The following is a 23,298-nucleotide window of genomic DNA, read 5'->3' as shown; positions in this document are numbered from 1 at the left end:
TCTATCCCATGATGCCCATATTTTCCATGGACAACCTTTGTCCTTATTGGCACAATGTGCACCAACTCTGTCTTTGTCATTCCTATGAAATGGAATGTCCCTTCCAATATCAATAGCATAGTTCACAATAGCCTTCCTAAAAGTTTTTGCATTCTCAAATATCTGACCAACATGAAATGTTGACTCCCTACTGTAGTGACCACCTTCTAACAACCTGTCCTTTTTTAGGATTTGGGATGATTCATCAGGTGCTGTTAAAAAGCCACAATCCTCATCATCTGATTCACTAGGGTTGTCTAAGTCACTATCACCTTCAAAATCATTACAAAATTGAAGTTCTTTCCCCTTGCCATAAGCTAATCTCCTCAACATCTCCAACTCCTCCTCAAATGACTTTTGTGTCAAGCAATCATCTCTTACCCTATCCCTAGCAATTACCACTTCAACATCATCCTCATCAGTACCTGAGGGGTCATAATCAATGTCTAACTCAGCAACTGTACCTCCCTCAAGATCAATAACAGTGGGAATCTGAACAGAATTAAGTAGATGCAGAAAAGAGGTGGTTGTCTTTAGGTTTAGGTTAACATCATGTTCTGAGTCTAGGTTAACAACATGGTCTGACTCTAGGTTTACAACAGGGTTTGTAATCAAGGTGTCATCATGCTCTGTGTAAACATGTATGACCTTGTGCTTTAACAAAAGTGCAAGAAAGGGATCAAACAAGTTACTCGATCTCATATCCCAAAAACCTAACCCCGGCCCATTGCTGAGTTCTTTCCTAGGATCTAAGTAGTGAAGCTTGACAATATTGTTGTAACCCAAGCTACTGATCATATTCTTCACATCAGACAAAGTGACATAATTACATAAATCCTGAAACATCTTCACATCACCACCAATATAAACCAGTTCATTCTCCATTTCCCATGATCCCCCATGATGAACAATACAGGGATTCAATTCCATTCCTGTACAAATAAAGAATGACATTGACAACAGAAATAACTCAAGTAAAGTGCAAATCATCAACATATTAGTTGCATAACACACACATAAGTTGTACTTAACAAAGCATAATCAAAGAGATGTTAAACAAGTCATACTTTCATTCACATTCATAAGAAACTTACATTATGGTCAACATGATCAACACATTACATAGATAACTGTTGATTATCAAACCTAACACATCAAATCTTGTCACAGTAGTGACAAAGAGCCCAAAATGAACTTCACTCTTTGTCACACTAAAAAAAATGGTAAGAAAAGGATACTAAATAAGACCTACAGATACCAAAATTCAATCAAGAGTTTTATACATCATCATCATCAGATAGCTACTTCATTAACATAATTAATAACAACTAAGGGAAGCTAGACCCAAAAAAATGCTTCAACAAAACCATCATCAACAATGGAATTTGAAATCCAAGCCTAACCAAATAAAATTGAGAATAACAAAAAGGTATATCTACAACATCGTCACATATTTAAACAAAATCATTTGAAAACATGTTTCATATGACATGCATTGAACCCCCAAATCCTACCAAAAAACTAGTAAAAATTAGAAACTCACAAAAAAACATGCTATCAACAACATTAACATAATCAACAGTATTATATTTAAATAAAATACAAATAAACAAATAATTCGACACATTACCCAATTACATAAAAAAAATTTATCAAATTTAAGCACAATTACTTAAAAAAATAGCCAAACAGAGTATACGAGATTCCAGTTGCCGTCATTGTTCGCCATTATCAGAGATTAAGAAAAAATAAGAGAGAATTTTGGAAGAAGAAGATAAAAGTTTTGTGGGTTTTTTTAGTTCATCAGAGACTCCATTGAAATGTAAGGCAAGCTTAGGAAGTACACTCACCTTGGTAAAAGAGATTAGAAAAGGCGGCAAAATAAATCATCAATTACTTCCTTGATAACAGCGCCTCGTTTCATGTGCAAATTATTTAGAAAGTTTAGTGAGTTAACCGGAATACGTATTTGTACCGTCAATACCACCGGAATACTTGTATGAGTGAGTGACTTGCAACTTTTGCAAGTTTAGTGAGTAAACTGCAACTACACCCATACTTTAGGGCCCTAAAGTATACTTAACTCATTTTTAGAGTCTATAATTTTAAAAAATTATTGTTATTTGTTTCCTTAATTTTGCAACTACAAATTCCCTTTTCAAATTTAAATTAAAAAGGTGTACGTGCCTTTACCTTAAGTGTAGATGTTCATTTACTATATGTTCTTTTCATTATAACCTTTGTTCGTTTATAAATATAAATTTACACGTTCTTTAATTTTAAGCCGTGTGTATTTTTTTAAAGTAGAAAAATTATTGAAAAAAGCTCGTGTTCTTTTATATAAATGGTATGTTCTTTTTGGGTGCACAATGAACATTGTGCACCCTAGTGCATAATCCACGCTTTGCCGGTACACCATCTATACGAGCCACGAAGGCAGTACAAAGTACAAAGAATGGGAGGGAGATTCGAACCTATGACCTATCGTTCACAACACCTCAATCTTAACTACTAGGCCAAAACATCATTGGTTAACAAATAACAATATTAATTATACGATCAGAACCTTCCCCGACCATTGTTCCTTTTGCCAAACTGAGCATGAAGATATGGACCATATCTTGCGTTTGTGTCCTAGCTAGTGCGAAGAAAATTTGGGACCTTGTGAACATTAACCTTGATCTAACCTGTCCCTTTAAAACATGGTTCAAAAAAATGGTCACCTATAATACCATAGCTCCAAACTCTTATATTTCTTTTTTTTTTTTGAATGGACAAACTCTTATATTTCTAGCAACGTTACTTTTGTGTTTACTTCTTGGGCCAATTTTTTTTATAAATTATAAAAATATTATTTTTATATATTTTAATTTGGGATTTATTACTTGAAATCTAGTTGATACTTTAGATGACTAATATATTATATCTTGATACCATCTTATCATATCAATTGGCTACTATATAATATTTTGGCTGCATCTTATCATATCAAGTGAATAATGGTGTATTATATTGAATTCTACCAAGTTGCTAGTAAAATTACGAAAATGCCATGATATTAGACAAGTTGTCCATTATCGAATATGGGAAAATACTCTCCATTTACCGCATTGGCCAAGCAACAAGCTCCAATTTTTTTCCTAATAACAGACGGGTCCTTAATGTTCACCATTGTTGTTGCTCTTAAGACGCATTACTAATAACAACCATTCGCCACATGAACAACCACCGTTTCGTTTTTACTATATCTTCTAATCTCTATGCCAAACAACAACCGTACAAAATTCATACAAATAGGTGTCTTTCCCATTTCAATATATGGGATGATAAACTCACATAGTGCTACAAGAAACAAGACATACAGAAAGACCAATTCATGTCTTCTATATCATCTGAAATAAATCTACTATCCAACTAATAAAGTACCATATTTGGCAAGTTTGGAATTCTTTTTCCTTATTTAGGTATATATCATTTACTAGTTCATAGAACTCTTGTCTAAAACTTAGAGGTACTCAACCATAAATAAATTAAATTGATTGCCAGCAAAGACCAACACCTAGTTACTACTACTATATACTAGTACTAAGTTGACTTCATCTAATGAAAAATAGCATATTTTTCCATGTCAAACTACTAGAAAATGTAAACTCTAAACTAATTAATTTCTTAATTATATCAGCCGGCAAGACATGGAAATCACTATTTTGGCAATGAAACAATATGGTATGCACGTTGTTACAAATAAAGTCATTACATACATATTCTTCTCTACCTTGCATCTTTTTAATTTTCTACATTGTCATACTTGTATCTCATCTTCATGTAATAATTGTGGTACTAGTACATTTTTTTCAGACACAATAAACACACCAATATGCATCCTTCTCCTTCTTCTGTCATACCCACAAAAGGCGATAGTGCTCGGTACTCCAACGGCAGCAACTTCAGCGACGATGAGGCCGGAATTTTCATGACAATCGATAACGAAAAGGGGACCGAGTTCTTTGCTATAGAGCCTCCTAGAGCTGTTCTAACAAAGGACAACTCCCAAAAGGAGAGACAAATTTCAGTTGATCCTATTTCCTTACAAGGGTCAAGCACAATAAGGCAAGCTAGCTTTCGGCTAGTTTCTCCTCCTACTAATCCTAATAAAGGTTTGGGCCATAACAATCCACCACTACCTGCACCACCTCCGAAGCTCAAGTTTGTGAGCACGAGCCTCCCCAGCTCCACCTCCTCATCCCCAGAAAGTGCGTCTAAGAAGATTGATCACAAGAATAATGACCAGCATGCTGCTGCTGCTTCACGAAATAATCTTTCGAGGATACATTCTGTGATGGATGATTCACACCTTGAAATGGCGGAGGCTAACACAAGGAAGAGCAAGTCTCTTGGTGAGGGGAGAACTAGCGGTCCTACAGATGACTTTGATCTCTGGCTCGAAAAATCTGGCCAAAATCCGAGAAGAGATCATGGTAGTAGCATTAATAGTAGTAATAATAATAATAGTAATAAGTATGGCGGTTTCTCCAAGCCGCCATTAGGGCCAGGCAATGTAGATCGCCATCATAGTACGATGAAAAAGAGCAAAAGTAGAGACCCAAATTTTCAGGAGGATAAATTTAAATGTGGGAAGTTGTGTCTTTTTCTTCCTAGGGGGAAGGGGAAGACTGTAAGATCCATCTCATCTACATCAACAATGACACAAGCATCATCTAAGACCGAACCTATGGCAATATCGAGGAGAGTCTCATTAGAGAAGTTTGAGTGTGGATCATGGGCCTCAACATCCTCGTTGGAGCTTGAAGAGGGAGAATCAGCAAACCTCTTCTTTGATTTGCCAGTGGAGCTGCTAAGGTGTAGCGTTAGCGACATGCAATCTCCGGTAACAGCTGCATTCGTGTTCGATAATGATGAGGACAATGGCGAGAACAAGGACAAGGATAAAGAGAAAGATATCCAAATGGATTTCCATGCCTTCCTAGAAGCACAAAGTTAGTCCGTTTTACTGGTTTGATAGTTTTGTGTTGCAGTCACCAGTATGTAACCTCTTTTTACTTGTTAACTATGCAGATGTTTTTGTAAATTTTCAACATAGGCATCTGTAATTGAGGTATTCTGTGGTAATGTATAATATGAAGTCTTAAGTTTATGTTGTTTGTTTCCTTCTTTCCTTCTTGAATACTTTGAAGTTGCAAACATAAAAAATGCTACTAATTAGATTCCAAATCTAGGAATATGACACAGTAATATAATCAACTGGTGTTTTTTTTCTCCCATCAGTCCTCACTTCAATCTTTACCTATAACTAACAGCATTCAATCATAAGATCATATGACAATATCAGAATGGTGTAGAGAGGGCAAAAAGGCTTCCAATGTTGCACAGTAAACAAAAATCACCTATTTATAACTTTGTTGAGGACAAAAACAATAGTGAAATGTTTGTATTACACAATTCATTCATAAAATGCAACCTCCACTCGCGAATGAAAATAAAATTACAGCATGGTGTAAAAAGCACAAACTAAATAGCTATGGTGTTTGCAAACAAACCTTCTCACAACATCATTTTCCACAATAATATACAGAGGATAAATTAAAAAGAAACTCCTTACATGTCTCTGCTCAATAATCAGTTAGTATCCTATTACGCACTTCCTAGCGTTTTCCATTTATTGAGAATCGCCTAGCTGTGCAGATCTGTACCCCTCACACTTTCTCCAACCTACAAACAAAGAGGATGTAAATGATACTTATCACGAAACATTGATACATATAATTGATGCTGAAGATATTCAAGTGTCCTGGAAATTAATATACACACAATTAAACAAGAAAAATACTTTCTTTACCCACTAGAGATCAGGCTTGGTTAATGTTCATAAGGGTAGGGTTAAGTTAAACAGTTTTATTTGGATAGAACCTATTTGGAAGAGTCGATAGAGGGCCAAATCGTAACCCAATTATTTCATAAAAGAGAAAAGATATGGTAAAAAGTTTCATGTATGCTTTAGTTTCTACATCCGCTCCCTTCACTTTCTCTCCTCTTTCCTACATCCTTATTTCTCTATTGGCCCCCTGGTTATCGGCTTGCAACCCGCAAAGCTCAGCAGGATTTAGCCCGTTAAAAATGTGACCAGTTGTTAGCTCGAGTGCTGTATTAGGTACCAAGCCACCCAATAACAAGGTGTACAAGTGATGGCCATAAATTAAATGGGGTAAGACAGCAGTATAATTTTTTTTAAAATCTATAATCACTGATACAAATTGAATAGTATAAAGAAGATAGGAGGCCACTAATACCAGGTTGCACATTAATACTTGAACAGTTAAACTGGAATGCAGGACCATGAGGAATTGGTCAGATCCCCCTTATTATCTGCTAAATTGGATGCAGGATTTGTCTATTCCATAGAATTGAAAAAATCTGATAATCAGCATGACAAAGTCATTTTTCTAATCCAGTTAACGTATCAATAGGTGAGAGTGGGAGTTCCAAGTTCTGTTGTGTTAAACAAGGGTCATTGGTGGCAATTGCTGTTTCCAGGTTGTTCTGTTCTCAAAGTGCACTCTGCTCCAAAAACAAAGTGATTCAGTTAGAAGTGGTGACCAAACACTAAAAGTGATATCTGAGGAATTCTCCAAATGTGGGGGTAATTTGGTAAGAATACAAGATGACCTCAGGAATTCCCCAAATGTGGGGGGTAATTTGGGAATTACGCCAAACCTCAGGGTTATCTGAGGAAATTTCCCAAAGGCCAAAAAATAATTATTAAAATATTTTAGACAAAATAAAGCTCGGATTTGAACAATATGACTAAAACAAACATTTAATTTAAGACTTTCAGGCCCTTTAAAAAGTGGGGCCTTGTGCCGTAGGTAGCTTTAAATGCCCTATTAAACGGCCTTGGCTGCAAGCACCTTGGGTTAATCTTTCAGTGGAATGTAGAGATTAACCAAGATGTGACTAGCAAAAAACTAGAGTCTGGGTGGCGTAAATGGAGAGCAGCAACTTTAATGGAGACTGTGCAGAGCTGCAACTGGGGCATACTCTGCGGCTGTAGAGCACCTGTAAGATTAAAGGAAAAATTCTATCGTACTCTTATTAGACCAGCGCTATTATAGGGGTTGAAAAGTTGGGCATCTAGCATATTAAGAAGATGGAAGTTGCAGACATGCATATGTTAGAGATGGATGTTGCAGAGATGCGTATGTTAGAGATGGGTGTGTGAAAACACTTAAAGGCATGAATTCGACACGAGGACATTCAAAGGAAGACTCAAGTTGCAAATATAGAAATAAGACAAGGGAAACTTGACCATGTTAGTTTGTGCAATGTTGATCAAAAAATGCACCAATAAGAAAAGTGGAGAGTAGGGATTATGAGGATTTAAGATGAAGTTGGGAGAGGTCGAGGGACTCGTCTATGGCAAAGTCCTCAGAAAGAGAGTCTAACGGTCTGACGATCGAATGGTTTAGACCAAAAGAAGGAAAAGTCGCAAGAAATAGGTAAAAACTTTGATAGTTATATCTATACAGAAATCCTCAAAAGTTGGCTACTTACCAAAAAGAACATAAAAGTTGAGGAAAAAAACATTAAACGTTAAGTGGTTGCCAAGACCTCACAGGCACCCCCTCTCTTGTACATGTATGCTAGGAGAAAGAGAAAGAAAGCAGAGGGAATGGAGCGCAAAGATGTCACTGGTTAAATGAGGTAATGCTGGAAGAATATTGCTTGGGGATCAACAAAAGCATTTATTGCATCGTTCGGAAGGCATCTTAGTGTGTGGCTGTGTGCTACTAAGGTGTAGAGAGATGTAGTGGGAGAACTAGATTTCAATTGTAATAACTTGCATTGATGTAGGAAGGGAAAGGCTCATTCAGAAAAGTGGTTCGTAAGAACTTGTACTGGTAGAACTCTCACCACCTCCAAAGTGTGAGAACCTTTATTTGGTTGGTTTACTCTGAATTAAGCAAATCACAATGCTATGTTTTCCTGATTTCCTCTAATTTGGCCTGTCCTCAGTTTGGGTCTTAGCAGTGCTCTGAACAGAGATGTTGGGTCAGACCGTCGAACACAACAATAACTCCGCCTCTTTCCCCTAACTGCAAAGGTTCGACTAATATATGGGGAATCATATATGACTTGATATCAGTAGAAGAGAGGGATATAACAGCAACGGAAGCCAAAAGCAAATGAATATTATTCACATGATTGTTCAAGAATTCAAGCAGTTTGACTAAGATATAGGAGAAAGAATACTAACCAAAAATGTACACCCACTTGTAGCTGAAAAGACAAAAGGGGGTGATCAATCAGAACCTTGTCATCTGCTGAAGCATTTGAGAAGCAGTTGACTGTGCAACAAGTTGCTCTGTACTAGGGGACGCTTTCATCATGTGATTAGCACTAGGTAAGTTACCAATCCCCTGTCTCACCATTTCTTTAGAATTGTTTGGATAGAACCCCGACTGTGAGGACTCCATCAGGGCACGAATCTGGCATTTTATTTATGTGCACAAGAAAATTTAGAAACATATATAGTATACAATATACACTTACATAAATGTAATGAACGTATATATACCATATCGAGGCGCTTTCTGTGAGCATCACACGAAGGCTGCAAGCAACAAATGTCACCATGTTAGAATGACGTAACATTTATAATTTATCTCACGATAATGGTAATAACATGCCAATGATAGCCTTTTGAAACTCTTTTACATCTCATTTTTCCCCTCTAAATTTTCTTTAATTGACAAAGTTTCTTTCAGTTCATAGGAAGACAGAGACTCCGTCTCATGTAAACTTGTTCTCCTTTTGCACACAAGTTAACTATCATGTGACCCTAAAAAGGCATACAATTACTTGTAGCCATGTGTATTGACACATTTGATAAAAATAAGCACGCGCATGCTTCACAGACAAAAGATATTAGCAAAGCAAGCACTTACGTTGTCGGTGTTGCTTTTCCTATCTTCACTCGAGTACCCCGGGATTGTCAGATGCCAATTTTTTTCTGCAATAGAAACTCTTAACATTAGGCGACATGCCAACATCAGCTCTAGTAAGATACACTAGTAGATGGAGAATTTATTTAATAAACATAAATTATGTTCCAAGAAAGATTTTTTTTTTTTTTTTTTTTTTTTGCGTGGAACATTCGTCAGCATGATTACTGTTCACCCAGCTTGAGGGTTTAAGGAAGATCGTCATCACCTGTTTTTCATCTCGGAGATCTATTACAGAGAAGGCAGAAGAGAAAAAACAGAAATTACATTTCCTCCCCCTGTTTAATTCTAGCATTAAATATTTATTACACTTCCTCTTTCTTTCTTTAGTTGTGGCCAAAGGAAATGGCGTGTATATTTAGGTTGGCCGTTAATGACAATATTAGAATAATCAAATGTGAGGAGAAAACCTTTCCCTAAAAGAAAATGGTAAAAGAAACTCAAAAGATACCAAACAGGAATATGGTACAACTAAAAAACGGAGGTAGTATTACCTTACATGTACATTGGCAATTTGGCACAATACTGGCAAGCAAATTAGTCAGTCACCCTAGAATCTAGATATCAATGTAATGTTAACTATTCCAATGAAAATTACAATAAATAGAACTTAATGCCAAATATCACGTTTCAGCTGAACCTATAGGAGATTTATCAATGTATTTCTTTGGTTCCTTTTTAGGAAACTAAATAATCACAAATTTGAAAGCAAGAAGCAGATTTAACTCACAACTTACTCCAAGCATACACCCAAAGAATTGAGATCAACAGTCAAAAGCAATAGAAAAGACTTGGATTGAGGGAGTTTGTAAGAGGTATAGAATGATACCTAGGTGTAGCAACACATCCTTGGATTCTAATGTTGAGGATTTTCGATGCTTTGCCAAATTGCATGCAAATGTAGTCACCTGCAAATAGGAGCAAAAGTAATAAGACAAATGAAGATTAAATGCTAAGGCAGACATAATATAAGACACAGTGGTAACAAAAGCACAAACCCAGGAGGCGGAGAGGGTATATATCTGTCAATACAAGCTAATAATATGCTAATACCACCAACAGTAAATGATTACAAGTCAATCCAGGCCCATTATGAAACCCAAAAAAAGTAAAGCTCCGCAACCGTCACATGCTCACAACCGCAACCATGATTGAAGGCCATACGTGTGTTCTGTCAAAAGCTTCAATGAAACAGCTAGAAAGGTGGTGGAACTTACTGAATCAATGAAGTCATCAGCAATTTCTAAAAGGAGATCTTCAACTTCCGGATCCAGCTTTCCATGTGCATCTACCTGAGAATAAACAAGCTGATTTGAGGACCATATGGCTAAGAAGTATTGCAACAACATGAGCAGATTTGTGATCTAAATCAAAGCTAATGGAGAAAAAAGGTATAGGAGGTCAAAACAAGGCTACAAAGTGCGAGGTACGACTGTGAATGGGCATAAATAGACTGTGCAAAAAAATTCTTGGAAAAATCTGCTTCAAAAGAAAATTAAATTGATAGATATTGTTTACTTTAAAAACCAATAGAAAGAACAAATTATATTAACTTCATGTACTTTAAAAACCAATCAATAGAACTAGTTATGTAATGTAATTAAGTCAGTCTTGCATCATACTGAATCAGTGAAACCCACATTTACTCTACTAATAAGCCTTCAGTTTTGACTAGTTATTAATACAGCACAAGTACTGAGTTACCATCTGGCAAGGACATGAGAAAATAGATGTAATAAGAAATGCAATCTCCAATTTTCACAAAATTCACCAAATGCCAACCGCATGCAATGTTATGCATCTATAAAGCAAAGCAATTAGGCAGCACCTGGGAAACTAAGTCTTGTATCTTTCTTTTCCCAAGGAGTTGGTTCATTGCTTCTGTTCCTTGACTTGAACTCCCCCCCGGAGTAGTTGTCCCAGATACAGTAGCATCTGGCTGTGATCCAGTTAAGCTTAAAGACTTTTGGCCTGGTGGTCCCTGTATCCTTGGAGATAGCTGCTGCTGAATAGGTGATGGTTGTTGCAGGAGTTGCGGCTGCTGCTGTTGTTGTTGTTGTTGCTGCTGTAGCTGCTGTTGTTGTGATGGTTGTTGATGTTGTTGTTGCTGCACCGATGGTGACTGTTGCAGCTGTCGCATTTGCTGAGATGTTTGCTGCACCTGAGGATGTCCCATAGATGACTGCTGCTGAACAAGCTGAGATAATTGCTGGGAATTTAAGGACATGCTCTGCTGCAACTGAGAAGATTGACCCACTGACTGTTGCTGTCTTTGGCTTGCCTGCAGACGCAGTGAAGGGGAGCCAGGGGCAGACATAGCAGGCATTTGCTTGAACCATTGTTGCTGAGGCAAAGAGTTCTGCATCACAGCTGGCTGTCCATTTTGAGATAAGCCAGATAACTGAGAATTCGTATATGCCAATGATGGCGTGCGTGACAGGTTCTGGCTCTGATTCTTCTAGAAATAGGTAGGAAATAAGCATCAGATTCATCAAGATGAAACACAAAGAATGCACATACGGAACTACGGATACACTTACTAAAGTTTTAACGCTAATCAGGATTCAGGACTGTACAGCACTTAAAAATGAACAGATAAGCCACAAGGTAACAATCAGCCAATAGTGTTCAACTTTATACAATTCAGATTGTTCATTGCTAATATAGAAGCACATACGCTTTGTAAGTTGGTATAGTATCAAGATATATCATATATTATTAGGTGCTTTGAAAGTTGGCAAAGGGAGAAGGATACTTCTATCACCTTCCATATGGAAACACAATGTATCGAACAGAGAAAAGTTAATCCTTAATAAACTAACTGTGTGAAGCCATTTGATAAAGGTCTACTTTGCAAAAGCTATCTAGGTAGCAACTAGTGCTTTGACTACTCCCTCAGTTGAAACTAAACTTGAAGTAGTGTTTGACAATGTAGTGCTTTAGGGTGACCGGTGACAGTTATGTAGTTTTTAAGAGCTAACAATTCTAGCTTCTAAAAAGTTCAAGGTAACACTTTTGACATTTTTATTTAGTACCTCTGTGTTTTCGACACTTTTATTCAGTAAGCCCAATAGATTACAATTACACATAATACCCCTAATGGTTGTGGATTGCTAATCCTTCTTTAATGGCATAGCTTATAGGATTAAAGTTTGACCCAATTTAATCCTACCTTACAAGCCAGACAGTTCAGCATGTGTGTAAAAAGTAGCAATAATTTTTGGCTTGACCTGAACTGACGTGAGTCCTATGCCTACATTATTTGTAGAGCCCTTAGAGTAGTCTGGCAAAACGTCTTCCTTTTCTGAGAATAAAGAGTTTCGCTAAATCATTTTCAAATGACACGAAATAAATCTGAGTACATATATGGGATGGTTAAACAACAATAAGAACAATAAATAAAAGCATTCCTGATCTCACCTATTTCCATCAGCTATTACCTTACAAGTAGTTCCCACTTCCAATACCTAGTACTTTTCGCATTCTTGACTCTCGATGATGAAAGTGATATATAGCTAGGGCTCATAGTCCAAGACACAACAAATGAAGTGGCATTTGATACTTTATCCGAAAACATAACACTATACCATACCATATGAGATCTTTCAGGATGTACATAGTTTAATAAAAATGTAAGATTATAAAGCAATTGCAGTTGTAGGGCTATACACGAAACTGTGAAAGTAACTACAAGAAACCAGGTATGGATCCCACAACTAAGGAGATCCAAACATAGGCAACCTTGCCTTGGAAAGGGGGGACCACTAGAGGGCTGTTTTCTGAAGAAACTTAAATAAATAAAAATTAGAAAAGAAATTTCTTAACTGCCCCAAAATTAACGTGGTTCGGTATGAAAAATCATTTTAAGGAAATCATACATGGCTTAACAACAGCCGTGACATAATAAGTATATAACAAATAGAGTCTTAAGCATTCTGGAAGACTCCTTCCTAATTTCTTCTGGAAGAGTGAATATCTAAGTAACACATACGTAAGTAGTTAAGTTGAGCATGAGCTAAAAGCAGAGGAAGGTTTGACAAAAGAAAGCCGACAATAGAAAGAGACTAAAGCACAAAATAAAGTACAAGGAATCATCAGTTATATTTATACCTGGGGTGACAAAAGTGGATTTTGTTGTGATAACTGTCTCAACTGGGCTGAATTGATGCGTTGTTGCCCATACGAGACTGAGCCATTCGCTCTCAGCTGTGAACCAAAACCCATCATCTGCAATGCTTGCATATGCGCAGATGCATTTCCTGATGGAAATTGTGATCCTTGGAGGATACCCGCCCTTTGCCTAGGCTACAAAATATAAAGGGAGAAAATGCTGAGAGGTAAAGAGGATAAACATAACATCCACCTCTATGAACATGTACATATTATATACCTAAAGCAATCAGCCAAAAAGATACTTTCAGAATACACTTAACAAAGGACTCCCATTAATCATATACATCAAAAGATTTTTGCCAAAAATGTAAATAGCCTTGTAGGAGCCTGGAAGACTTTTGCATAATTTGCACCATAAGAACTAATGATTTCAATCAATAATCGTGCAACACTCCTTATTATGCTCATTACTATACTAGATTTTCTTTCTCCCCTAAATTATCTCCAAAACAAGACCAATTAATTCCAATACTTGCAATTAGCCTGACACATTCATGACGATTTCATTAGAATCCTATAACACTATCATTATCCTGTTAGCAAAAATTAAAAACAGTAACACAGGAAAACCATAATCTTTATCTAACATCCAAACAAGTATACATTCTCAATAACGAATACCATACCGAAGCAAGCAATTGTGACTGGAGATTATTGAACTGGGTAGGAGTAGCACTAGCTTGTCCAGACAACACAGGCAAAGACCCGCTTTGACCCATCATCATTGACCGCGACAAATTGCCACTGCTCAATTGTTGTTGCTGCTGCGGTTGCTGCTGTTGGGTTTGCTGCAACTGCTGCTGCTGTTGCTGCTGCTGAGATTGTTGCGGTTGCTGTTGCGACTGCTGCTGCTGCTGCTGTTGTTGTTGTTGTTGCTGCTGCAGTTGTTGCTGCGGCTGCTGTAATTGCTGTTGCTGCTGCCTAAACTGTTGGTTTAACATAGACCCACCAAAATTCATCTGTCCATACATAGCAGCATGTTGCCTCAACATCCCAAGCTGATGTTGTTGCTGCTGTTGTTGCTGTTGTGGGTTCCCTTGCTGTTGCAATTGCTGCTGTTGTTGTTGCTGCAACTGTTGTTGAACTTGTGACTGCTGAATCTGATTCATCCTCGACAACGAAGCGGATCGATTCATACCTTGTTGAGTCTGAAAACTATTCGAAATCCCAGAAACTCCAGTACTCATTCCTGTTCCCCCACTCATACCCATCAAATTCTGTTGCTGTTGTTGTTGATACTGTTGCTGAATCAATTGTTGTTGTACAGCAGCAGCAATATTAGGATTAATTTGTTGTTGCTGCTGTTGTTGTTGTTGAGGTTGTTGTTGTTGTTGTTGTAGTTGTTGAGGTTGTTGTTGAGAGATTTGAGAAAGAGGAGATGAAATACGTGGAATATCAATAGAAGGAGAATTATGTGAAAGATTTGAAGGCGAAGCCATTGAATTATTGGTTGAATTTTGCACCATTGATGGAGGTGGTTCCATTACATTCGACGATTGAAGATGTTTTGGGGAAGATGTTGAAGTATCGGCCATTATTATTCTTGGAATTTCTTCAATTGGGTTTTATTTTTTGGGAGCTAAATCATAATGGGATTTACCCAAATTGGGATAATTTTAATCTGGGTAATTCAGCTTCAAAGATTAAAGTTTGTAAATTTGCAACGAAGAGAGAGAAAGCAGAGAGAAGAAAAACGTTGACAAAGATGAAAGAAGAAGAAATAGTGAAGTTTTGGGTTGTTTTTTTTAATGTGTTTGTTTGTTTACAGCAGATTGATGTTCATTGTCCAATCCGATGAATCTATGATTCTAATTAGAGTATGAGACCTGTTTTTTTTTAGGCTTTTAGGTCTTGTTCCTGGTGTTTGATTTGATCATACTGATCACTTAATCAGTGCCACTGCACAATATTGATACTTTGATAGTCTCAAGTCTCTCAACCTAAATTTTTTTTTTTCTTTTAGGTGTGGCCAAAATACTTCCTCTATTCTTTTAGTTATGAATTTATAAATATTTCTTCTTTCAAAAAAAAAAAAAAAAACTATGGTAATTTGTATGTAGATGGACCGAAAAAATGTAATTCGTCGAAAAAAAATTGGAAATTTCTTTTTCTCGCTAAAAAACGGACATTTTCTTTCAGTTGATCTTATAAGAGAACGCTTACTTTTATTTTGAATTACGCAATGGTCTAAGCTTAGTATTAAAAAAAGAGTGGACTATCTCTCTAGATATAGTGACTAGTTTAATATATTTGGGCTCCATTTTACTTATGATAAACTTTGGCGACATTTTACATTGATATATATCATGACGTATGGTTTCAAAATATCTGGTTTTTAAATTTTTTTTTTGGTAATATTAGAGTTAGAGATATAAATGTCAAACATACACCTTGGAGGAAAAATGAACTGGAGCATCGATGTAGGTGAAACTCGATATTTCTAACAGTTAGAACTTGTGAATAGTGAGTCCCTTTTTTCGGGATTAACTGCTGGCACCATCCTGATATTTTGTCTATGTGGATCGAGGAGGCACTCATTTCAAGGGGGTGCAATACTTCTAAGTTTGGGCCTCATTTTAATCCTATATACCATGTTTGAAAAAAAGACTTCTTCTATAGGATGAGGAAAAAGAGACTATTAATCTATTATGGTGTTTAAAAATTCTCGATTTCCTCAAAACTTCCTCTCAAAGCAAACTTAAGAATATGAAACACTCTATATGTCCTACACTCTTTTCAAAATGCCCTTACGTCCCTTGTTATTAGAGCATCTACAATGGGGTGAGTTGGTCTTACTTGGTCTTGGAGTTTTTTTTCTCTCTCCTTTTCTCCTTCTTACACCTCACATCCCACTAAAACTCCCACCAACTCATTTTTTTTTGTCACAATGGTGTGGTTGGTCTTACTTGATTTTTCTATTTCTCTCTCCTACTTTTACCAAACCCCACCATATACTCTCTCTCCTACTTTTACCAAACCCCACCATATACAATGTTTATTTTTTATATAAAATAGATGATTTATATAAAATAGATGCTTTTGTGCACACCATCCCATGCTCATATGGTCTGGATTTCCAGACCAACCAAGCCAAAGAGTCAAGTTCCACAACAACAAAACCAAGTAAAACTAGTTTTACTATTTGCTAGACCAAGCTAAACCCACCCCATTGTAGATGCTCTTAGGGGTGTTTATTAAAAATTGAAACCGAAAACCCGTACCGAAATACCAAAAAATCGGTCAAATGGGTGGTAACCATACCGGTAAGAATATGTCTAATGGTACGGTTACCCAATCGATAAAATTAACGGTTAAACGGTACTGTTACGGTTATACTTTTTGAGTTAACGGTTAACCGAATTACCATTTTTTTCTCTATTTAATTATTGTGAAACATTTTCAAACAATTACATTAATTGTAATATTTGTTACTAAGTTATTACAATAATTAGAGGAAATATGCGATTATTTGGAAACCCTAGTACTAATATATACAGTATAATTAGGAAATAGAATGAATTCTTAGTGTTTTCCAATAGATATATTATCTATATTATAAAATATTTTATATTCGAGTATATATAATAATAAAATATATGCACAAAAAAATTAAAAATGCATATGTACATTAAGTAAAAGTGTAAAACATAATAGTGTAACTTAAATAACGGTTAATGGGTAACCGAAAAACTGTACCCAAAAACCGTACCGAAATAACGGTTAGCCGCTTAGGCGGTAATCAGTCTAAACGGTTATGGTTCGCAAAAGGAGCGAATCCAAACATTCGGTTACCGAACCAAAATGTTGTTTCACATCGGTTAACCACCCATAAACACCCTACTTGTTGTTATAACCTTATCGAAAAACAAATATCCTTTGTTACAAGTTATAACAGTTAGAATTGCGTTATTACTCTAAATTAAAAGGATGGAGGCAGTACAAATAAATGCACAGGGATGCAGAGAGAGAACTAACAAGCCAAAAAAAGTACCAATATTGAAAAATATTGCAACTAATAAATGGTGGTGGTATAATTCTACTAATTAATAATTACCCGACATTCATAATTAATATTAAATTTTATTAAATACTTCCTTTGTCTTTTCTTAGTTGCTATATTTAATCATTTAGACATGTCTCTTTTTAGTTGTTATATTTGCCAAATATTTCTACTTTTCATATGTGGTACCTACATATTATTTACCTTCATACCCTTATTTTTGTATTCATTACACAAAATTGCAATATTTTATGATTTATTGCTCTACTTTTCAATAGTCCCCACATATTTTCTTGGTTTGTGTGTTAAAGTAAATGTAACAACTACAAAAAGACAGAGTGAGTATTTCCTCCGTTTCTTTATAATTGCAACCAAAGGGTTTGCACAGTATTTACAAAACACGAAATAGAAAGTAAAAGGGACATGTGGTCCCTTACTTAACCAAGTTGATTACTTATCTCAAATTTTAACCTCATCTCTATTAGCCAAATAAACCACCACTACCATCACCAGAAATAGAGCACTGCTACCACACCACCATACTAGTGTCACCACCACCACTAATATACATTTTTGTTCTTTGACTTACTTTCCCATTTCCTATCCCCACAAATTCCATCCTCACCTACATCCACCACCCACACTCAGCCTAATCACCACCACCTCTTGACCATCGCCACTCGATCACAACCACAATAACTACTACCACATTATATTTTTCAATAAAATCAACATCAAAATCAAAATAAAAAAAGAATAAAGAGAAAAACACATTTTACAATAGAACTTGCAAGAAAATGAAAGAGATTCAGGAAAAAAAATATTTTCCGTCGATCTAAGGCTGTAATTTTGCCGTCGAAGTTCTCTAAAATATACAAATTCATCAGTGATGGTGAAAGAGGGAGGAGAGAGAGAAAGATTAATGGCAGGCATGGAGCTTTAATAGTCGAACTTTACCATGAAAGTTCCACATCTGGAGCTTTAATGATGAAATTCCACCATCAATGCTTACCGTTATCGAACATCTTGAGCTGTTGGAAAATAGAGGGTCGAAAAAAGGAGGGGATAATCGTCGAAAAAATAGGCATAATGATGGTGGTGTTTGTGAGGGTTGGTGGTGATGTTGGTGGTTGGGAGTTGTCACGTGTTTGAGGGGGAGGTGAAAGACGAGGGTTTTCAGAAGTGTTAGATTTACTCAACGATTGTGATTTTGTCATATTAAAAATTGTATTTATTTCATTTTGATATGTATTTGTTTAGTTTCTACTTCTATTGTAGATGTCGTATAACTTTGAATCAATGAATTAATGTTAATTTAAAAAAAAAAAGAGTAAGGGTATATGTGTCATTTTATTATAGAATAGTTTCTATTTTGGGCTTGGTTGCAAGATTGTGACATTTCCCAAAAAGGAAAGCGATGCAAGTAAAAAGAAACGGAGGAAATATATATTTAGCTATGATGGATTATCAAAACTATCGACTAATCATGGATCATATACTAAAATAACTTAAATTATCTAGTGCTAAACATGATTAAGGAAAGATTACTAAGAGATTAACAAAAGATTATAACTAGATCAACAAAACTAACATGGAAACCCACAGATAAATAAGCATGAGAAAAGTTAACAAACAAAGTAGAGATTCTAGAGATGGAAGTTGTAGAATATCCAAGATTAGATGACAAAATAAGCTTATCAATGCTAAAATCTCAAGCTTCATCTCTCCTAGAAGTACTAGATCTAAGATGGCAAAATCTAAAATATGAAAGAAGTTCAAATCTAAAGAGACACCTTGGGATATTTATATTAGGTACGGAAACAGGGCACACGAGCCTCAAAATATCATCAGACCCCAAATGTGAGGGTGCACAGGTATAAATGGTGCAGGAGCACCAATTTTCCTGCCAATTTTGAGAATTTTTGGTTGGTGCAGGACTGCGAGAGCACCAAGCCTGGACAGCCCCCATCTTAAAAGGCGCATATCTACCTCACTTTAGCTCCTAATCAAACTTATGACTAGCCATTGGAAGCTATTGAGATGAGTTTCAGCTCCGACTTGAATAACCTGAATCCGATGTGTAGTTTGAGGGATATGGCCATCCAAAGTTCCCCTTGCCAGATTTTGAAGTGCATTATGCTCCATTTGCTTGCTACTTCTTTTCCAATGTTTTGGTGAAACAAGTAGGCCTCCAAAGCTACAGTACCTACACAATAGACAAGCGAGAGCAAGTATGAAGTTCAAAAGCACATAATACATTTAAAAATGGGTCGAAAAGTTGCATTTTTACAAGAATGACCTTAAAAGAAGAAATTTGGAAAGGAAGAGGAAAATGAAAAGGGTAGAATAAAGGATAAACGGAGGAGAAAAAAGGAGGGTGGGGGGAAACGGACTTAAAAGAGTCTAATAAGACATGCATTCTGAGTTAGAAGGTCCAAGTGAACAGAAGATGTGCATTAAAAAATCAGCAAGACATCAGAACCAGAAAATCTCCATAACTACATGTTCTTCTCAAGTTTTAGTCAAAGTGAAAGCAGACTCATACTGGATATGGTAAAATCAATCTATTATTTGCTAGCACCATGCGGTGACGCACCAAATGGTACAGCTGTACAAGATATACCAAACAACATTGTGTTGTGTTTCTATCACCAAGCTTAACTCATTGCGTTCAAGTTAACTAAATTGGACTGCAGAATGAGATAAAAGCATATTATTGTTAGCACCAGCTCATATATACCCAAGTTCCAAAAATTGATTGTTTACATTGAAAATTTGGCACGACGAAAAGGACAGGCACCACTTGAAAATAGATGCTCTTGCTATCTAATTTCACGCAGTATTGTTTCCAAATATCATTTCATTTCAGTTTAATTTCTGGGTATGGTGAAAGAAACTAGATTTAGGTGTGGACGACTTATACCTAACCTGATAGCCTCGACTTTCCTTATATCCTTTTACCATTTTCCAACTTTCTAAACAAGCAATCAAACACCAAGAAATCTAACTGTGTCATTCAAACATCAAGGACTGTAACTCAACAACCATAATAGCTATGGCAGGATTTCACCTTAGAAAGCAAACCTACTTTCACTCATGTAGCATAAAGGACATGCAACAAAAGTATTACCACTAATCAAGAAAGAATTGGAGAACACCTTAGTTTCCAGCAGCATGAGGTACAGTGAAGAACACAAGCCACATATAAAACACCACCTTAAGTTGCTTTCAAATATAGACTATCAACTATAAGCTTTTCATACAAATCCATGAATAAGTAAGCATAATTCAAAAACATGAGAGCACAACTTAAGTCCATCGCTGATACAATAAACCAAATATTTCCCAAACTAAATCTGCTATATGGCTTGCAAGATTCAATAAGTAATAGTGAATGATGAAATTCTTACCACAGTTCCATGAATATGCCTCTTTGAGCTAAGAGTCACATCTCTGCCGTCAGCAAGCATGATGGTTGATGACCCTATAGTATCCATAGAATTGTCCACATCGATCATCGATCATCTAACACATCAAACACCTCTTAACGACACTTCTAATTGCTCTATCCTTTTGGCCAGGTCATGCTTCCCACAATTCTTTAATCCATCAGTGACCATATCGAAGCTTCTGGACAAAGGCGGTAAGTTCATCTCAGTCATCTCAACCAAGTAGTTAGCAGCCTCAACAAATCTACCCCCACGAGCACTCATCCTAATCAACATTGTGTAAACTGGCCTATTTGGCGGATGCCCTCTAACCTTCATGTCACTGAAAAAGCAAAAAGCATCATCAAACTGCCCAGCTCTACACAGTGCCTTGAGAATTGGTGCATATAGACTCGGGAAGGGCTTATGACCTTCCTCAATAGAGCAATGTAGTAGCCGAAACGCCTCATCCAACTTGTGCAACTTAGCAGCAATTGGGATCATGATCTTATATGTATCAATATCAGGGCAAAGCCCCAATTTACACACATCTTTAAACAAGTCAATACAAAACTCAAACTCCCCCGACTTACAAATCGCTTCCAACAACGAATTAAACGTCCTAATATCAGGCACAAACCCGTCCTCCGCCATTTTACGAACCAAACCCTTAGCATTCTCTATATACCCAGCATTCAACAACCCATCAATCAGCAAATCCCGACCTCTAACAGGCGGATTAAACCCCTTCCTACTCATCTCCTCTAAAAACTCCTTCGCCTCCGTCAATTTCCCAGCCTTACACCACGCGTTAACAAGCACCGAATAAGTCTCCTTATTAGGGCTAGTCCCTTTCCTAATCATTCTCCTAATCAAAGAATAAGCACCATAGAAATTCTTCCCCTCACATAAAGCAAACAACAAAGAATTATAAACACCAACAGTTTGTTCACACTTAAAAACCTTAGTACAAGAATTAAAAACCCTAACAGCTTCATCAATAAAACCTTTACTACCATACTCACGAATAATAATCTCAATTACCTCAGTGGAAAAACTCAAGGAAGATTCATTGCAAAATTGATGAAGAACCTTCCACATTGTCTCCCAATGTTGAGTTTTAGCTAGGGTTTTGATGAGTTCTTCGTATTCGATTGCAGTGGGAGAGTACGAGGAGAGAGAATTAGGGTGAGAGCGCGCCCAATTGAAGAAACGAAAAGATTGAATTCCGAAACGAGAACAAGTGCGAAGAACACGGTAAACTAGCTCGTTTGTGACGGTGATTTGGAGCTTATTTAGGGTTCGTTCGAGGTAAATGTCGCGACGAACGATGTTGGAGATGTGGTGGATAGCGGCGAAGTAATCGTCTTTTGTAGCGCCATTGGAGGAGGAGGAGGAGGAGGAGGTGGAGAGGAGAGAGAAAATTGATTTGAGGTGGAGAGATGATGATGGTGATGGAAATGAAGGGTGAAATTTTGAACGAAGGAGAGAGTTTCGAAGGATGGATTTCGCAGTTGATATCATTCTTCAGTTCTTCCTCTATCTAACAATGGTGAATATGGAAGAATAGAGAATTATAGCATAATGTGCATTAGGCAATGTCCTGGAATTCGCAATGTTACTACTTACTCCTATCATTTTTTGCTTAGAGCATAACGTGCAGATGTATATTGATAAATTTGTCATTTCGGCATGTTTTCGATTCGTTGTTCTATTTGTGTGAAATTTCTTCAATTGACTCGGCATATTGCATACAAATTATGAACAACTTTTTTAGAATTACATAATCAATTCGACTTGCGTGGACTCGGTTCACACTAAAAATAGTGTGGACCAGGTCCAGGCACGTGACCTGTTATATCACTTTAACATACACTATATCATTTTAACATACATTATATCATTATAACATACACTATATCACTTTAACACACCCTATATTACTTTAACATACACTATATCACTTTTAACATACACTATATTACTTTAACATACACTATATCACTTTAACACACCCTATATCACTTTAACACACACTATATCACTTTAACATACACTATATCATTTTAACTCACACTATATCACTTTAACATACACTATATCATTTTAACACACACTAAATCACTTTAACATACACTATATCATTTTAACATACACTATCATTATAACATACTAGTACTCCCTCTGTTTTTTTTTATCGTTCTCACTTTTCTGTGCACGCTTCCCAATGCACTTCTTTGAACTTAAATATCTTTCATTATATATTAGTAAAAATTATAATGATTGAATATTAATAATGTACTAATTGAGAAGAATCAAACAAGATCCTACATGACTATATTTTTTCTTATAGATTGAAAACAATTGAGAAGATTCTCTCTAAGTAAGATTCTCTCTAAGTATGAATAGTGCCAAGATTCTAAGTGAGAAAGATAAAAAAAGAGGGAGTATCACTTTAACATACACTATATCACTATAACATACACTATATCATTTTAATATACACTATATCATTTTAACATACACTATATCACTGTAACATACACTATATCATTTTAATAAACACTATATCATTTTAATATACACTATCATAAACTCATGTGATATGGATCGGGAATCGGGTGCACACTAATTCGTG

General features: G+C 36.3%; 3 protein-coding genes across 4 annotated transcripts; 1 reads left to right on the top strand and 2 right to left on the bottom strand.

Annotated features, from left to right (window-relative positions):
* Nucleotides 1–3,916: 3,916 nt before the first annotated feature.
* On the top strand, nt 3,917–5,041 carry LOC104890693 (hypothetical protein). Its single transcript, XM_010676272.2, has one exon. It carries the CDS (start codon nt 3,917–3,919, stop codon nt 5,039–5,041), a length of 1,125 nt encoding a protein of 374 aa, XP_010674574.1.
* Nucleotides 5,042–5,430: 389 nt separating this feature from the next.
* Nucleotides 5,431–15,198, bottom strand: LOC104890427 (transcription initiation factor TFIID subunit 12b). Of its 2 annotated transcripts, none has more exons than XM_010675912.4 (9): nt 13,859–15,198; nt 13,170–13,364; nt 10,888–11,514; nt 10,277–10,351; nt 9,889–9,967; nt 9,003–9,067; nt 8,633–8,668; nt 8,312–8,543; nt 5,431–5,769 (listed from the first exon to the last, which is right to left on the bottom strand). In XM_010675912.4, exons 1-8 carry the CDS (start codon nt 14,765–14,767, stop codon nt 8,361–8,363), a joined length of 2,169 nt encoding a protein of 722 aa, XP_010674214.1. In that variant the 5' UTR covers nt 14,768–15,198; the 3' UTR covers nt 5,431–5,769; nt 8,312–8,360. The 2 variants fall into 2 exon arrangements, with proteins under 2 accessions (XP_010674214.1, XP_010674213.1); XM_010675911.4 differs by having other exon boundaries at nt 10,888–11,517; nt 13,859–15,197.
* A 3,621-nt stretch (nt 15,199–18,819) lies between these two features.
* LOC104890426 (pentatricopeptide repeat-containing protein At5g18390, mitochondrial) lies at nt 18,820–22,660 on the bottom strand. Its single transcript, XM_010675910.4, has 2 exons — nt 20,643–22,660; nt 18,820–19,438 (listed from the first exon to the last, which is right to left on the bottom strand). The coding sequence occupies exon 1, from the start codon at nt 22,182–22,184 to the stop codon at nt 20,766–20,768; it is 1,419 nt and encodes a 472-aa protein (XP_010674212.1). The 5' UTR covers nt 22,185–22,660; the 3' UTR covers nt 18,820–19,438; nt 20,643–20,765.
* Between the last annotated feature and the right edge of the window lie 638 nt (nt 22,661–23,298).

This window comes from Beta vulgaris, chromosome 4 (assembly GCF_026745355.1).
Source record: "Beta vulgaris subsp. vulgaris cultivar EL10 chromosome 4, EL10.2, whole genome shotgun sequence".
In the NCBI taxonomy this organism is placed as follows: domain Eukaryota; kingdom Viridiplantae; phylum Streptophyta; class Magnoliopsida; order Caryophyllales; family Amaranthaceae; genus Beta; species Beta vulgaris.
This window is presented reverse-complemented; position numbering and strand designations above follow the sequence as displayed.

Bases quoted from the DNA above. Each gene is read 5' to 3' on its own strand.
- LOC104890427 (XM_010675911.4), bottom strand. From the start codon at position 14,767: ATGGCCGATACTTCAACATCTTCCCCAAAACATCTTCAATCGTCGAAT. The intron at 10,352-10,887 runs GTGCTGCCTAAT...GTTTATTCTCAG, and splicing joins TACAAGACTTAGTTTCCCAG to GTAGATGCACATGGAAAGCT. The intron at 8,544-8,632 runs GTATATATACGT...ATAAAATGCCAG, and splicing joins ACAGAAAGCGCCTCGATATG to ATTCGTGCCCTGATGGAGTC.
- LOC104890693 (XM_010676272.2), top strand. From the start codon at position 3,917: ATGCATCCTTCTCCTTCTTCTGTCATACCCACAAAAGGCGATAGTGCT.
- LOC104890426 (XM_010675910.4), bottom strand. From the start codon at position 22,184: ATGATATCAACTGCGAAATCCATCCTTCGAAACTCTCTCCTTCGTTCA.